Source organism: Ursus americanus, chromosome 1 (assembly GCF_024610735.1).
Source record: "Ursus americanus isolate L20-20 chromosome 1, mUrsAme1.1.p, whole genome shotgun sequence".
NCBI classification, from domain to species: domain Eukaryota; kingdom Metazoa; phylum Chordata; class Mammalia; order Carnivora; family Ursidae; genus Ursus; species Ursus americanus.
In genome coordinates this window covers 71369887-71386861 of record NC_142127.1, presented here as the reverse complement: position 1 = coordinate 71386861, position 16975 = coordinate 71369887, and the positions used below count along the sequence as shown (strand labels likewise).

At 40.4% G+C, this 16975-nt stretch overlaps 2 protein-coding genes across 3 annotated transcripts; one reads left to right on the top strand and one right to left on the bottom strand.

Moving 5' to 3' along the window:
• HSPE1 (heat shock protein family E (Hsp10) member 1) lies at positions 1-2532 on the bottom strand. Its single transcript, XM_087862342.1, has 4 exons — positions 2395-2532; positions 1621-1785; positions 502-591; positions 1-239 (listed from the first exon to the last, which is right to left on the bottom strand). Exons 1-4 carry the CDS (start codon positions 2395-2397, stop codon positions 189-191), a joined length of 309 nt encoding a protein of 102 aa, XP_087718468.1. The 5' UTR covers positions 2398-2532; the 3' UTR covers positions 1-188.
• A 177-nt stretch (positions 2533-2709) lies between these two features.
• HSPD1 (heat shock protein family D (Hsp60) member 1) lies at positions 2710-13471 on the top strand. 2 transcript variants are annotated; one of them, XM_045806390.2, is made up of 12 exons: positions 2710-2830; positions 3989-4164; positions 5388-5640; positions 7166-7248; positions 7785-7880; positions 8279-8372; positions 8639-8807; positions 10996-11095; positions 11651-11896; positions 12297-12471; positions 12980-13158; positions 13261-13471. In XM_045806390.2, exons 2-12 carry the CDS (start codon positions 3991-3993, stop codon positions 13411-13413), a joined length of 1722 nt encoding a protein of 573 aa, XP_045662346.1. In that variant the 5' UTR covers positions 2710-2830; positions 3989-3990; the 3' UTR covers positions 13414-13471. The 2 variants fall into 2 exon arrangements, with proteins under 2 accessions (XP_045662346.1, XP_045662345.1); XM_045806389.2 differs by lacking the exon at positions 2710-2830 and adding an exon at positions 2919-3048.
• Positions 13472-16975: the final 3504 nt, after the last annotated feature.

Sequence of the window (16975 nt, the reverse complement as noted above, 5' to 3'; positions counted from 1 at the left end):
TCATTTATGCATTTTTTATTTGCTAATGTTTATATCAGTACACTTAAACTAAATTTTAGAGACACTGGATATCATTAGTTTGGATACCATTAGTTTATTATAAAAGAGACATGAAAATTATTTACATGATGAAAGATTTCACAACTTCACTGGAATGGGCAGTTTCACTTCATGCCATTTTAATGATTTCAGTCCACATACTTTCCGAGAATGTCACCATCTCTAAATAAGAAATAATCCTGCAAATAGAGAAAACATTAGTTAAGAAAATAATATTTAACTTTTTAAATAAAGATTTTATTTATTTGACAGAGAAAGAGAGCACAAGAAGGGGGAGCGGCAGAGGGAGAAGCAGGCTCCCCACTGAGCAGGGTGTCCAAAGTGGGACTCGATCCCAGGACCTTGGAATCATGACCTGAGCTGAAGGCAGCCCCCTAACCGACTGAGCCACCCAGGCCCCCCCACAAATATTTAACTTTTAAGAAATAATAAATTACACACCTTGTCATCTAGAACTACTTTGGTGCCTCCATATTCTGGTAGAAGAACTTTATCTCCAACTTTCACACTAACTGGTTGAATCTCTCCACCCTTAAGAAAATAAGGATATTTATCAGTAAAACATCTAGTTCACCAAATATTTACACCTTTTATTAATTAAATATGCTCATTCAAATTAACTGTTAAAAAAGAATTTGGTGACCAAGTGATAGGATTTACACTATAATCACAGCTCTTTCCTCAAAAATATCACTGTAGAATTACACTTTGAAACAAATTGCATACATGAAGGCTTAAACTAAAACCCAATTTCAGAGTAAAGTTCAGAGTTATAATGGGAAATTAACTTAAGCTAACTTTTTAAATTGTTAAATATTAACAGAAACTCCAGACTACGTGAAATCAATCAGTTTTAAAAATCAGATATAGTGGTCATGTTTAACTTCTAATACACAAAAATTCAACAGGTATTTCCAGATTTTGGAACCTATACTTCTATCATGAGTCAATTTTCTTTCCATCAAAGTGCAAATTTAAGGAGAGAGACTGCAGCATAGTGCCCCTTCCCCAAAGGCTTCCTATTCCAGACTCCAGGATAGCTCTTTGCTAGAACTTTCTTACAAACAACTGGAACAATGCAATTAACGTATGTGACCCCAAAGTTATTTACTGTGTATTCTGGCTGACTTTGAGAGGTCTAATCAACTAATTGGAGAATGCCTGTAAGGCTAGGTCCAACCTGTTCCTTTCAGAAGTATACCACCTAAGGCCAAAAACAGTGAAAAGATTAGGGCAATTAAGGGTTAGAGGTTAAATTTCCCTTCAACTCCTATAAGCTCCCATGGATCATCCTTAAGCATTGTTTTTTGTTTTATCAAACATTTAAAATTTGAAGAAAACGCTGGTCATACTAGACTACCAAATGGTTACTGATTGAACTCTCCATCAACTTCATTCTACAATCATTTTCGTTGAAGGGGCAGATTTGACGTGACTGAATTAGGGAATGATCCTGAAGATAACACAAAGCTATTCAACAGACTACTTTTAATAAGCACCAAGGATTTCTTTTTTCCGCTCCACTTCACATGAAAATAGTTCCACTTTAGCCCCATTTACCTTTCCTTTAGAGCCCGATCCAACAGCTACTACTGTTGCTTGCAACACTTTTCCTTGAGATTTTTCTGGAAGCATAATACCTCCTTTGGTTACAGTTTCAGCAGCACTCCTTTCAACTAAAACTCGGTCAAAGAGGGGAAGAAACTTTCTAAACGCCTGCCCTGCCTGTAAGAACAGAAATGTTAAATTTGAAACAAAAGCAGTTATGTGATTACCTTCTAAGCGTTATACATCAAAAAGCACGTGTGGCTTTCAAAATTAACGCCAAAATTCAGATTATTCGTTCAAGAAAACCATCTTAATGTTTTGTTCTACATTTTGAGTTTAATTTCCCATTCCGTATGTTAGGGGTCGTTGTTGCGCCTCTGGTCAGCAATCAGACGAGCTTTAAGGGCAACCTTAGTTTATTTCAAGGTCAAATATTTTCCCTCCTCAGATTTCTCTGGAAAATTTCATCAAAAACAGACAATCCCTGCTCCTGGAGCCATGCTTTTCAAGATATTACACACCCACAAAGGCCTCGCAGACTTGGGTCTGCCGCAGCGCGTGCGTCCGGGTTCCCGCCCCCGGGCCCACAGGCGTGCGGGGCACACGCGTGCAGAGCCCTTGGCGGAGGAAAGGGTCGATGGGCCCTGGCCTCTCCAGGATTGTTGCTGACGCGCGAGTCACTCAGTGACCCCTACCCCTCCCGCTAAGCCCAAGGAGAAGCGCCAGGCTGTCCATGCGCTTCAGGCAGAGCCGGGCTTTCCGGCCTCCACCCCATGCGGGACTCACCATGACTCCGGCCGCCGCAGTTCGTACTCAGCTCTGGAGCTGCCGCCGCTGCAAGGAGACCCGCAGTCCTACCCGCGGGCCACGTGAACGTGGGAAAAGACCGCCTAGCGCGCAGGCGCGCTCGCTCCCGCCCCCCGCTCCTCCCCGCAAAAAGGGGTGGCCGCACTAGCGCGCGCTGCGATTCGTCCCGAGGTCTGTGCGCCCGCCACTGACGCGAGCACAGGGAGGCGGAAGAAAAGAGTTCTTTCTAGGCTTTTCTAGGCCGCCTGCCGAGGTGAAAGTACTAGCTCTCCGCCCCTCTCCCGGAAATGACGCGCTTTGAACCTTGACCCACAGAGAGTGCAGAGCTTCCCAGAAAGTTCTGGAACCGAGTGCAGCCCGGGAACTAGCCTAAGCCGGCCGGAGAGGGCTGAGCCCCGGGCCTGGCCCTGCTCGGGTAGGGAGGGGCGGAGCTGGCGCGTGGCGCGTGCCGATTGCCGGGCCCCGGCGGACGGGAAGGGGTGGGAGCCGCCCGCGCACGCGGTGCCGTGGGGCGGGGGGAAGGCGGCGGAGGGAGGGGACACGGGCTCTTTGCCGTGTGCGCCGTGCACTCTGTCCCTCACTCGTCTCCGACGGCCTTCCTCATCGTCTGCACGCTGTGCCGCTGCCCCGCAGGTACACGGCCGCCCCGCGCTTCCACCTCCGGGCGCCCGGGACCCCTGAGCCGGCCCTCTCCCCAGGCCCTGTGGTCCTGCCTGATTGGGCCGGCGGGCGAGAGCCAGGGCTTTCCTGCGGCGCCGCAGGCCCGGGCCGCCGGGCCGCCGGGCCAGGCCTCACGGGTCCATGTCGGTGCCCGTCACGTGCGGCGTGGATTGCTCGCCTGGGCAGGGCGCAGGAGGGAGGGCTTGCACGGGAGTTAGTGTGGAATCGGGGGAGTGAATAATTCACGTGGGCTTTCCGTTGCAACCCTGTCCTGGTCGACTGCAGGGGCGCTGGGGAGGGTGGTCTCAGCCGCCTTTGGCCCCCTGGACAGCTCTCCACCCTTGACCTTGTTGAGGGTGTCCTAATGGAAAGACACGTGGGGCCGGGCGGAGTGGGCCGGGCCGGAGCCCCCCAGCATCGCGGCCTTGCGGGCTGCTCTGATACAGTTGCCCCGAGTGGTTACATGAAGACACATCTTGCTAAGCAGATTTTTGCACCGTCAGGAATGTTTTTTCTCCATTGGTTACTCCATTGGTTTATAGCCCACCCCTTTCCTGCAAACTTGGTTTTTTAGGAGGACATTTGGAGTGGATTTGCTCTCAAGGCTATTTTAGCGATGAAAGATTAACTCGTTTTTAACGGTTGGGGTAGGTAGCCTTGGGGAAGGAGATGGTGTGCTTTGTGCTAGTGCTCTAGTTAGGCTCGGGGACGGCCTCACGTGGGGACTTACGCAGGTAGCTGGCGTTCTGAACCTGTTCCCGTGGCCCGGGTTAGTGACTGGCAGAGGTCAATCCAACTCACACCTAACATTTCTTATTCTGGTGTGGTGTATGCATGTCATGTTTGCTGTAATACGCAGGGGTACTCCTAGTATGGATGTACTGCTAATCTGATTGTTTCCCCCCCTCCACAGAAATGCTTCGATTACCCGCAGTCCTTCGCCAAATTAGGCCAGTGTCCAGAGCACTGGCTCCTCATCTCACTCGGGCCTATGCCAAAGATGTAAAATTTGGTGCAGATGCCCGAGCCTTAATGCTTCAAGGTGTAGACCTTTTAGCCGATGCTGTAGCCGTTACTATGGGGCCAAAGGTATCAATGTTTTTATTTTGTTGTAATTTATAGTATTGTGAGTTAAGGAATAATATTTTAATACCATAGAGTCATACCGAGCTATCGAATAGTAAATACTTCAGTATCCATTGTTCAGAAACCCCAATATACCCGTAAGAGTTCCTAGTTACTGCTTAATCTTTTTTTTTCTTTACTTAGATACAGTGGTCTTAAAATTTAGACTGTTTCTTTAAAATTTGCGAAACTTTTTTTTTCTATAAAGTATGATGTAACAGAGTGGTAACTCACAGATGAAAGTGGATTCGCAACCGGAAGGTAGAATTGTTGGAAGGTAGACTTAATCATCTCGCTTGCCTACCTTTTAGATTTTTTTCCCAGTAGTTGGTACCATTGGTGGAAGTATGTAATTTATCTCCTATGGTACTTCCAAGTATGTGCTTGTAGGTGCTAGTTTTACTTAATGTTTTTACGTTGTCCATTCTGTTCCAAAGCACATTTAAAATTTTAAGTCTCATTTACCATAAAGAGGTTGGTGAGTGAGGGGTAACAATTTGAGAAGGCCTTTGAAGGTAATGAACAAGTGAAGTGATGCTTGATTTCAGGTTGACAGTTCCAGTATCGAAGTATTGATATATAAGTATTGATACATACTGTGTAAAATGTGGCATGCCTCACAAGTAGCAGCTTTGGTTCAAATCCAGAAGCTGCCAATGCTGTTTGCACCATGATTGGGATTTAACATTGAAGCAGCCCTCCCTGGAAGAGTGACTTGTACTTGCCTTGCTGTTGGTATTTTAGTAGGTAAATATTAAAGCCAGTTTAAAAGTAATTTTCACATTACTTTCAAAGATAGCGGGCACCGGACAAAACTTATCAATAAATTATGTGAAGAATATTCTGAAATTTCATTATGATCTACCATATTGTTCTGGTTTACCTTATGTGGGTTTGCGGTGTTTTTGTTTTGTTTTAATGAGATGACATCTTTCAGTCTCTAGGATTTTTATCTTCCAAAAAATCTCATGCAGGGTTAAGCACCTGGCAACAGAAGAGGTCATTTTGTCTCTAAGCTAAGAACACTGATGAATTTGCCTTTGAGATTCATGTTGCAGATCTGATAAAAGTGACAATTTGTGTTGAGACTTTGAAGTAATTATCCTGTTATTCAAAACTGCTTATTGTGTTTTAAGCTAAATAGCACTTAGAGTATGTATTCTGTCACATTTTTTTTTTCTCTGTAGGGAAGAACAGTGATTATTGAACAGAGTTGGGGAAGTCCCAAAGTAACAAAAGATGGTGTGACCGTAGCAAAGTCAATTGACTTAAAAGATAAATATAAAAATATTGGCGCTAAACTTGTTCAAGATGTTGCCAATAACACGAATGAAGAGGCTGGGGATGGCACCACAACTGCTACTGTCCTGGCACGCTCTATTGCCAAGGAAGGCTTTGAGAAGATTAGCAAAGGTGCTAATCCTGTGGAAATCAGAAGAGGTAGGAAAGTCTCTTCATTGTCACCAGTGTCTTGAAGTGTCTTAAAAAGTTGGTTCTTGTTTCACCTTTCTCTTAAAAAAAAAATCTGCGTTTTCCCTCAGCAAATAGTGATTGGATACCTGGCTTAGGTGATCTGTACTACACTAGGTATTGAGGAGGGAAATATGACTGAGACATTCCTTTTTGTCCTCCTCTTCTCTGTCTGTGTCTTGAGTCCCCTAACCCCCCCCCCCAACACATGAAGTTTATTGGAAGATACAGCATGTATTGTGTACCTTGAAAATAGTAAGCTTTTGGGGATTAGCACAGGGAGAGGTTACACAGTTTTGATATTTTACAAAGTAGGGCTAAACTAAGTCACCCAGGATGTCAAACTTTATGTGCTTAAGAGCACATAGTACATTAGTGGTCTTCCTTTTGTTTGTTATTGCTTGCTTTGGGGAACGAGCGCAATTTAAAGATCTCCTCTTAAGCATGAGCTTCATAGTGATACAGACTTAAGTCCAGTCACTGCCGTTTTTTAACTATGTACTAAAACTTGGTTTTTCCGTCTTGAAAATGTAATTGCTACTTATCTCTAGGGTATATTATTGTTCAAATTAGGAGACTTGGGAGTAAGGGGGGATGCTTTTAACAGTTTTGTCAGAATTGGCATCCCAGCACACTGATGTATCAGCATTTCATCTATTTCAGTGTTTGAGGTCCAGATCAATGTGTTACATTAAAAGCAGTTTGAGGGGCACCTGGGTGGCTCAGTTGGTTAAGCGTCTGGCTCTTGATTTTGGCTCAGGTCATGAGATCAAGCCCCACATCGGGCTCCGTGCTGGGCATGGAGCCTGCTTAAAATTCTCCCCCTGCTGTCCCCCCTGCTCTCTCACTCCTTCCCTCTTAAAAAAAAAAAAAAAAAAGCAGTGTGAGTGTAAATCATGGACAAGTATCAGTTGAGGTTATTATTTTCTCCAAGAAAATTGTTACTACAATCCGTTCTTTGGATTTTTTTTTTTGTTGAAGTTAAATTTCTCAAAGAAGAGAAGAGCCAGCACTAATCCCACTTGAACAAAAGTGGGTTCTCATAAATCCATGTTGTGATGCTGTTGACTTTTAAAACAAGTATTTTGCTTATAATTACATATTAGATGAGGAAATTTCAGATAATTAAAACCTGTGGGGGCATGTCATTCAGTTGAGAGAAGGGTTGAGTGACCCTGTTGGAAACGTGCAACATGATTGGATTGGGACTAGTTTACACAGAATGAGTTGAGTGGTGAGATTCTTGAAATTATACACCTTGGTTTTTTTCCTTAGTCCAGTTTTCACAATAATTTTGGCCTGTGAGCTTTCATTTATCTTTTAAAGTTCCTGTTTCAGTGCATGCCATTCAACTCCATGAGATTAGGAAGAGTGCTGGCAAAGAGGCATTGTACAGGCTATTAACACACTGAACTGTTTAACATAAATTGAAATTTTTACTTGACGAGGAACCATGAGAGAATGAGCATTGTAATGGCATTTATTCTTGAATCAGGTGTGATGTTAGCTGTTGATGCTGTAATTGCTGAACTTAAGAAGCAGTCTAAACCCGTGACAACCCCTGAAGAAATTGCTCAGGTAAGGATTTTTCATATTTTATGATAAATGTGATTTTACTTCATAGTCACATACCAGTGTCAGAATAATGATACCAACCAGTTACTGACATACTGCTAAATAATATTTGAAAATAATGCAATGACCATAACTAGAGTCTTAGTGGGCTATCACTTTAGTTCTACATGGCTGTGAGTAAAACTCATTTGTTTGTATGGAAAATGTTCTTCGGCCATTTATCAAAAGGTGCATAACTTTTTATCGTGTTAGAATATTGCCATTTTTTCCCGGGCGGGGGGAATCCTCCCTTTTTTAAAAAGAATAGTTGTATGTTTATTTCATATCTTTTAATAATAATGTAGCCAAATGATAAATTTTAAAAAAATTGAAAACAGAACCAACACTTGGTTAGGACTATTAGACCATGTCATCTTTGTCCATACTCTCCTCCCCCTGCCCCCCATGTATCAGTTTGGAAGTTACAGGAAAGGGAGGGGAGCTGACTGAGGATGCTGGCCTTATCTTTTTAACTTGGAAGAGTAACTGGATTGTTTTAGGTTGCTACGATTTCTGCAAATGGAGACAAAGAAATTGGCAACATCATTTCCGATGCAATGAAAAAGGTTGGAAGAAAGGGTGTCATCACAGTGAAGGCAAGTGTTCTTAATGATAGCTTGGAATGAATTGTCTGATGATCAAAACAGTTTTTAAATACAAAAATTTAAACTGTATGTTTCATATATTTGTTTCCTTTATGTGTAATGTTAGCATTTATGACACTGGAGTACTTAACTAAGTTTTGTGTGAGTTTTTAGCCTTTGCTGTCAGGAATGAATCCATTCTAACTTAAATGATACTGTCTTCTGGATGTAAAAATAAAAAAATACACATTTTTAAATTTTTGCCGAATTGGAGTTGGATGCCTTAGGGTATTTGCATACTTATGCCTGGATCCCTTGTGATCAGTGGGGTCTCTTAGTCTGGTCTCTCATTAGAATTTTTTGTTTCTTTAATGAAATTCATACAGTTAATTGTTTTTTTTTTTTAATAGGATGGAAAAACACTAAATGATGAATTAGAAATTATTGAAGGCATGAAGTTTGATCGAGGTTATATTTCTCCATATTTTATTAATACATCAAAAGGTAAGAAGAAGTCAATAAATGAAATTTTTTAAAAAATACAGTTTGCCATATGTCAGACTGCAAGCATTTATCAGGTCATACTTTCAGAAAATAAATCTATATATTTCAAAAGTTACTGTAAAGAGAAATGAAAGGAAAATCATGAACTCATTAGTCACTTGAAATGTACTAAAACTGTGGTTTATAGCGTTTTCATTTAAATTGCAGCTGTTTTCAGAATATTGTTAATGTTTTAAGTTGTTTTGAAATGTTCTTTGTTTTTGCAGGTCAGAAATGTGAATTCCAAGATGCCTATGTTCTGTTGAGTGAAAAGAAAATTTCTAGTGTCCAGTCCATTGTACCTGCTCTTGAAATTGCCAATGCTCACCGTAAGCCCTTGGTCATAATTGCCGAAGATGTTGATGGAGAAGCTCTGAGTACACTTGTTTTGAATAGGTAATAGGCCATGGTATTTGGTTTACATTTCCAGATGTAAGGCAGTTTTTTGTATTGATGTGTGAAATCTCCATTATGTACCCACATTGAACCATTTGTGATAGTATCTAGCGATGTGTGTAATATAGGTGTACTTCATGAACTCTTGGTCTGGTTATAATGGTCCTTTCTTTTTGTGCAACTTTTTCATAACATAGCCTAATTTTGTATGTGGTTGTCTATTTTTTATTATAAATGTGTACGGTTGTTTTGAAGAAATGACTTTTTTTTCTGGAAAAATATTTTCACAATTTAATTTTGAATGGGAAGAAGTAAGTAAAATATTTTTTCAACTTTAGATCAAAGTGTATTTAGTTGTCAGTATGTCATAATCTGTTAAAAGAAAATTTTTTTTTTTTTAAAGATTTTATTTATTTATTCGACAGAGATAGAGACAGCCAGAGAGAGAGAATACAAGCAGGGGGAGTGGGAGAGGAAGAAGCAGGCTCATAGCAGAAGAGCCTGATGTGGGGCTCGATCCCATATGGCCGGGATCACGCCCTGAGCCGAAGGCAGACGCTTAACCGCTGTGCCACCCAGGCGCCCCTAAAAGAAAATTTTAATTAATGGTCTGAAGTAGAGAACTTGACACTCCATTTAAAATAAATTGAGGTCTATTCACTTAATTTTTTAAATCTATAATGTATTATTTTTGACTTTAACATAGGTAGTTAATGCTATAAACACAATTTTAAGGCATTATTGGGGTGCCTAGCTGGCTCAGTCAGAAGAACATATGACTCTTGATCTCAGGTTGTGAGTTTGAGTCCCACATGGGGTGTGGAGATTACTTATTTTTAAAAAGACGTTAAAAAAAAGAATATTAGGGCATTATTAAAGTATATATTCTTCCTACTCCTAGAATTGAGTTATCAGAAGTAATACTTTCCAATTCCATTATAACAGAAATGCACAAATGAAATAGTTATGTATGACAGATTGCATATCTTGACACAAAAGTGCCAAGTGAGTTGACTTATCCTGGAATGTTTGTTAGCTTAGATTTGCTTTTTGGGTTATGAAAAGCCTTATGAGATTGTGGGATTTGAAGCCAAAATAAAAAGCAGACAGTAGACCTACAGGGTTTCATTGAGCCATTTTACTGGTATCTGTAACATTGGATGGCTGGTTTATTTGGCATACTATTGCAGTTTATCCCTCTGTTTTTTATTCAGCTTTTTAATAAAACAGACCCGCACTGTCCTGAATTTTAAATACTCTTTCACAATCTAGTCTCGAGTGGACTTTCCTTTGTATATTTCAGGTATTCATTATCTGATAAAATTGCAGGTGAGCATAATGCTATTATCAGCAATACTTATATTTGTAAAGGAACTGAATTAAGAACACTGTTGGCTCAAACTTTAGTAGTAACTTGATCTAATACTAAATAGAACCCATAGGGTAGGGGTAAATGCTTATTAGATCCCTAAATTTAATAATTAGTAACTCTTCTGATTTTCATAATCTATAAAATAGTTATCACTGTATTTTAACTTAAAAGTTTTTTTGCTTACATTAACATTTTCATTCTGGGTTCAGTTTAACTAGAAAGTAAGGTCAGCAGTTTGTGAAGAAGGTAATTAGATACTGGCAAACATGGATGAATGGAAAGTTGCTCTTTCATGTCTTAATTTGACCAAAAGTTGTTAGGAAGCAAAAACTTCTGAAAACTGTGGTTTCCAGGGGTGCCTGGTTGGCTCAGTCAGATATGTGTCTGCCTTTGGCTCATGTCATAGTCCCAGGATCCTGGGATTGAGTCCCGCTTTGGGCTCCCTGCTCAGCGGGGAGCCTCCTTCTCCTTTTCCCTCTGTGCCCCCCTTCATGCCCTTTCTCACTCTCTGAAATCTTTTTAAAATTTTTAAAAAAATAATAGATTTTATTTATTTATTTGAGAGAGAGCACACACAAGCAGGGCAGAGAGGCAGAGGGAGGGAGAAGCAGGCTTCCCGTTCAGCATGATACGGAACTCGATCCGAGATCATGACCTGAGCCGAAGGCAGATGCTTAACCGACTGAGCCACCCAGGCACCCATAACTAAAATCTTGAGAAAACAAAGTGGCTTCCTAAGTAATCTTAGAACTTAAGAAGTAGACAGCGTTTTTAATAAATTTAAATCTCATTCTTATTAATAACTGTTCTTAACAGGCTAAAAGTTGGTCTTCAGGTTGTGGCAGTCAAAGCTCCAGGTTTTGGTGACAATAGAAAGAACCAGCTTAAAGACATGGCTATTGCTACTGGTGGTGCAGTAAGTAAATATATGTGATGTTGGTTTGCTGAATGTTTTATATTTCCAGGCCTAAGATTTATAGGTAGATTTAATTATTTTTCACAGTCAGATACTACTGTTTGAACTATTTACTTAATCTGTGTTTCTGTTGGATGTCTGTGAGGTGAAGGTTCGATTAAATAGTGCTAAGTTCCCTTCTCTAACTTGCCATGAGTCTAGCCTAAGAATAGGGTTATTTAACCAATCTGTTTTCAAGAATACAGTTGAAAAAGACCTAGGACTTAAGAGTTTAGGTCTAAGGTCTAGTTCTGGCTCTACCAGAAGTGACCTTGGAGGAGCTGAGTTTCTACTTACTCAAATAAAGAATACTGAGGATTAAGTGAGAAGTGGGAAATGCAGTGACAAACTTGATCAAGTCTTATCTGGACTAGCAATTATCTTGAAATCTCAAATTTCAAAGAAATACAGTATTATGTTTCTCTCATCAAAACACCCACACGATATATTATTGATAAACTTGGTATGATGAAAAACTAACCTGCAACTGGTTCATTTTTAAATGTTTTTGTGTAGGTATTTGGGGAAGAAGGATTGACTCTAAATCTCGAAGATGTTCAGCCTCACGACTTAGGAAAAGTTGGAGAGGTCATTGTGACCAAAGATGATGCCATGCTCTTAAAGGGAAAAGGTGACAAGGCTCAAATTGAAAAACGTATTCAAGAAATCATTGAGCAGTTAGATATCACAACTAGTGAATATGAGAAGGAAAAGCTGAATGAACGTCTGGCAAAACTCTCAGATGGAGTAGCTGTGTTGAAGGTAAGATCCATTGTTGTAAATGAGCTTCTTGGGTTCTGAGCCCAAGAATGATTTTGCTTCTGTGGTATTCCCTAATAGTGTTGTATAACCAAAATGTTTTAGGAAATGGAGTATATTTATATAAAATTTCTTCGTTGGAATAGTCTCCTTCCTTAAAACCAGACTTGGGAGTGTTGCTGTGGAAAAAGGTGTTTTATTAATGATCACTTCGGTATTGGACTCATGGGATACTGCACTCACCCTATTAGCTATTGAATCATGCAGTCACTTTTAACAAAATAGGCAACCTTTTTTTTTACATTTTTTTTTTAAAGTAAACCCAGTGCTTTTTAGTGACTCTTGCCAGTCAGCATCTTGAATGGGAGAAGCCCATACCAACTGAAATTCTTCTAATCTTTAGGTTGGTGGGACAAGTGATGTTGAAGTGAATGAAAAGAAAGACAGAGTTACAGATGCCCTCAATGCGACACGAGCTGCTGTTGAAGAAGGCATTGTTCTGGGAGGGGGTTGTGCCCTGCTTCGGTGCATTCCAGCCTTGGATTCACTAACTCCAGCTAATGAAGATCAAAAAATTGGTAAAATTGCCTTACAAAGGAGTTAATTTGGAGCCTGACTTTATTTTTTAAAGTCTTTTTTGTTTTTTTAAGACTTTATTTATTTGATGGAGAGAGGGAGAGGCAGCATGAAAGGGAAGGAGAGGGAGAAGCAGACTCCCCGCTAAGCAGGGAGCCCGACTCGAGGCTCGATCCCAGGACCCTGGGATCATGACCTGAGCCGAAGGCAGACGCTTAACAGACTGAGCCACCCAGGCGCCCTTGCAGCCTGATTTTAGTCTGTTAGAATATTGTTGCTGCCCATTAAATAGAACAAAAATCACAAAGCAGTTTCCATAATAACAAAGATAGAATAGCACTGATAGTCAGTGAATAGGTGAAAGATGCAGTCATGTCTTTCAGGGGGAATGATTTGACCTGTGGAATTTCCCAGTTGGGGTTTTCCTGTATCAATAATCTCACAAATAAAACTGTGTTGTAATTTTTACAAAAGAATGAAACTAAATTTGCTAAAATTTGTTGTCTTTAGGTATAGAAATTGTTAAGAGAACACTCAAAATCCCTGCAATGACCATTGCTAAGAATGCAGGTGTTGAAGGATCGTTGATAGTTGAGAAAATTATGCAGAGTTCCTCAGAAATTGGTTATGATGCTATGCTTGGAGATTTTGTGAATATGGTGGAAAAAGGAATCATTGATCCAACTAAGGTAAATAGTTGACCATTTTCTAAAAATTCAAGAACTCTTCATTAAGTCTTTTTCATTTTTCACTAAGAAAAACGGTAATATTTTATTAAACTTTTTACTTAGGTTGTAAGAACTGCTTTATTGGATGCTGCTGGAGTGGCCTCTCTGTTAACTACAGCAGAAGTTGTAGTCACCGAAATTCCTAAAGAAGAGAAGGACCCAGGAATGGGCGGAATGGGTGGAATGGGAGGTGGTATGGGAGGTGGCATGTTCTGATTCCTAGAATAGTGCTTTACCATTATTAATGAACTGTGAGAGGAAGCTTAAGGCTGTACTCCTCAACCATAACTTCAGAGAAGTCAGTTGAAGGAAATGAGTGAAGAAAAGGCTGGCTGATGTTAAGAAAATCACTATAACCATCAGTTACTGGTTTCAGTTGACAACATATAATGGTTTACTGCTGTCATTGTCCATGCCTACAGATAATTTATTTTGTATTTTTGAATAAAAAGACATTTGTACATTCCTGATAAATGAGTGCAAGAGCCATGTACCAATGTACTGCTTTCAACTTAATCACTGAGGCATTTTTACTACTATTCTGTTAAAATCAGGATTTTAGTGTTTGCCATCACCAGATGAAAAGTTAAGCAGCCTTTCTGTGGAGAGTAAGAATAATTGTGTACAAAGTAGAGAAATATCCAATTATGTGACAACCTTTGTGTAATAAAAATTTGTTTAAAGTTAATCGTGTTAGCCTTTCCATGATGTAGAAGAGAAATGAAAGCCAACAGATGAGGAGGGGTAGGGTTTGGCACAAGTGTGTTAAACATTATTCCACCTGCAGTATTCTTCTGTTTTCTTTCTAAAGACAATTAAATTACTACAAAGGTAATGGAAAGTTTTAAAGGTGACAACTCATTCCTGTGGGGACAGTATTTGATGTGCTGGTGTATCTTCATAAAGAAAGGGGCACTCTGTCATTTCTTGTGGAGGTATAGAGATACTTCAGAGCCTCTGCATAATAAGAAATGGATTCCTGGGACGACTTGCATGAAGAGCATGCAACTCTTGATCTTTCGTTTGTGAGTTTGAGCCCCACATTGCGTGCAGAGATTACAAGAAAAAAAAAATGGATTCCTGTTAGGTGAGAAGGGCAGGGTTTGTGGTAGGAATATACTTCAGTGGAAAGGAGAGAGGTGTGCCATTCAAGCATAATGAGGAAGGGCGTCCTTAGGTTCAGCCCAGTGTCTTCACCTTTATTAAGAATTTAAAGCAGATTTCTGGCTCAATGTTCTTTGTCTTTATTAGAAAGGAAGCAGAATGGAAATGTGCCTTATTTTTAAAACTACGTGAGTGTTTGCATGTGGGGCAGGATGATTTATAAGACATAATTGCTTTCTAGATTTACTACATTATAAATTAAAGGCACAAGATTTTGTTTAACAACCTATAAGTTCTTGCTTTCACCTGTGCCAAAAGACCTAGTCTGCTCCTCAGTTTGGCCTTGGGGCTGCTGCCCAGAGACTGGCATAAGCTAGGCATTGAGGCAAATGCCCTTGTGTACAAAGCTTGGACAGAACTAGAAGGAAATGTAAAGTCCATCACAGATCCAAAGCCAGAGTCACTTGAAATCTGCACCTAGAAATACCTGTGCTTTGGTTGGATTAAAAACTGACAACAGATTAAAGGGGACTAAGTAAAAGGCATTTTAAGTGAACAAAATGTGCCTAGAATGTAGTTTTGGCTCTAGAAGTAGCAAAAGGCAAACCAGTATCAAAAGAAACCCTAGAGAGGGGCGCCTGGGTGGCACAGCGGTTAAGCGTCTGCCTTCGGCTCAGGGCGTGATCCCGGCGTTACGGGATCGAGCCCCACATCAGGCTCCTCCGCTATGAGCCTGCTTCTTCCTCTCTCACTCCCCCTGCTTGTGTTCCCTCTCTCGCTGGCTGTCTCTATCTCTGTCGAATAAATAAATAAACTCTTTAAAAAAAAAAAAAAACCCTAGAGAAAGTGTTTATAATTATCTTAAAGGTGAAGCTAGGTGATGACAAGAAAAGGTAAGAGATGAAAAACACCTGGACCTGAAAAGATTGTTAAATTAGATCATGACCAGCCTAAGGAGATGAGCAGAGAAAAAAATCAGTGTTAGTGCTAGACACTGAACTAAATACTTGTATTAACTCTCAACAGTCTTGGATTAGGGACTCCTTACTAAACCTATACCACACTTAGTGTAAGTAGGCTGTGAAAGGTTAAGTAGCTTATACAAAGTCTCCAAGCTATTAAGTGGTAGACCTCAGATTTGAACCTGGATTTGAAGAGCTTACACTCTTAAACCAAAGAGCCAGCCTCAAATGAACCCTTAAGCCAGGATCTAGGCAATTGTAAAACTGTTTGAAAACTGTAGCCAGAGAAATCATTTGAGAAATTATATTTTCTGTCACTAACCTTACAGAATGCCAGCAGCTAGGCATTATTTCTACTCCTCCCTCGCCCCACCCCTATATTTCTCTAGGACAAGAGATAGAACCATGTAGAAAAACAGAAAAGACTTCCAGATTCTGCCATTAAAGAGTCCCTCCAATGAAAAGGCTGGCTCACCTACTCACTGTACAGTGAAACTCACTAGTCCGTATGCCCTACCTTAATGCCAGTAAGCTTTTTAGTCCCTTGCTTTCAAATATTAATGGACAAACAAGAACCATCAGACAAGCCTAAACATGAAGAATAGCAAAAGCCAGAAGGGATCTAGGGGAAGCTTAAAAAATACTAACTTGAGATACTGTTGCCATAAACCAAGGAAGCCATAACAAAAAGGAACAATTAGAAAACATTCTTGGAAATTAAAACTATGGCCAATATAAAGTTAACAGAAGGGCTGAAAAACAGAATTGAGGAAATCTAAAAGGTAGAACAAAAACATGGAAAATTGATAAAAATTTAATATAAGAGGTCAACTATCTAATTAGGAATAACTGATAGACCCAGAGAATATGGAGAGGAGGAAATTAATCAACAAATAATTCAAAGAAATTCCTCAGGATTCAAGGAACTGAGTCTGAAAGGGCCCGCAAAAGGCCCAGTGCCACAATTAATTAGGACCAGGCAACAGGGCAGATCAGCATGCAATTTCAGATTACCCAGGATAAAGAGTTGATTTTAAACGCCTCCAGAGACCAAAACAAAGGACTGGGAATAACAATGGCATAAGACTTCTCAAGAATAGCACTGGACACTAGAATACAATAAAGTCAGATCTTCAAATTGGGATGAGGCGGGGAGAGGATATTTAGAGTTCAGTACTCAAGTGTGTATATAAAACAATGACATATTCAGACACTCAGGGATTCTAAAAATTGAGCTCCCATTTGCCTTTTCTCAGGAAACCATTAAAGGATCTCCTAAGCATTTTGAAAGTAAATTAAAAGTAGGAGGCTAAGATTCAGGATACAGGGAGCCCTCAAAAGAAAGGTGAAGGGAAATCCTGAGATGACTGTAGGGGAGCCCTAGGATGACAATTGCACAACAGCCTTGAGAGCAACCAGTGCAGACTGCAGGATAAAGGGGTGGCTGCAAGGAACTGAACGATTGAACTTGAAGTGGTTTAAACACTAGAATGCTATTTTCTCATATAACCAGGAAGCAAGTTGACAACTACAAGGTTGGTGGTTCATTCAGCCCTGATGTTTGAGTTGGTTTTTCTGGAATTACCACCTCTTCCCTCTGTGACAAGGTGACAGATATAGCTGCAAACCATGTCCTCGCCATCAGGCAAACACCAAGGAAAAGTTTCTCTTGCTTTCCACGGAGAGGAAAACCTTACCTAGCAGTCCTATGC

What these genes read in the sequence shown, in the direction of transcription:
- HSPE1 (XM_087862342.1), bottom strand. An exon ending in GATCGGGCTCTAAAGGAAAG is followed by an intron (nt 592 to 1,620) that starts GTAAATGGGGCT and finishes TATTTTCTTAAG; the next exon opens with GGTGGAGAGATTCAACCAGT. An exon ending in AAGTAGTTCTAGATGACAAG is followed by an intron (nt 240 to 501) that starts GTGTGTAATTTA and finishes CTCTATTTGCAG; the next exon opens with GATTATTTCTTATTTAGAGA.
- HSPD1 (XM_045806390.2), top strand. Translation starts at nt 3,991, where the DNA reads ATGCTTCGATTACCCGCAGTCCTTCGCCAAATTAGGCCAGTGTCCAGA. An exon ending in AGGGTGTCATCACAGTGAAG is followed by an intron (nt 7,881 to 8,278) that starts GCAAGTGTTCTT and finishes TTTTTTTAATAG; the next exon opens with GATGGAAAAACACTAAATGA. An exon ending in ATGGAGTAGCTGTGTTGAAG is followed by an intron (nt 11,897 to 12,296) that starts GTAAGATCCATT and finishes TCTAATCTTTAG; the next exon opens with GTTGGTGGGACAAGTGATGT.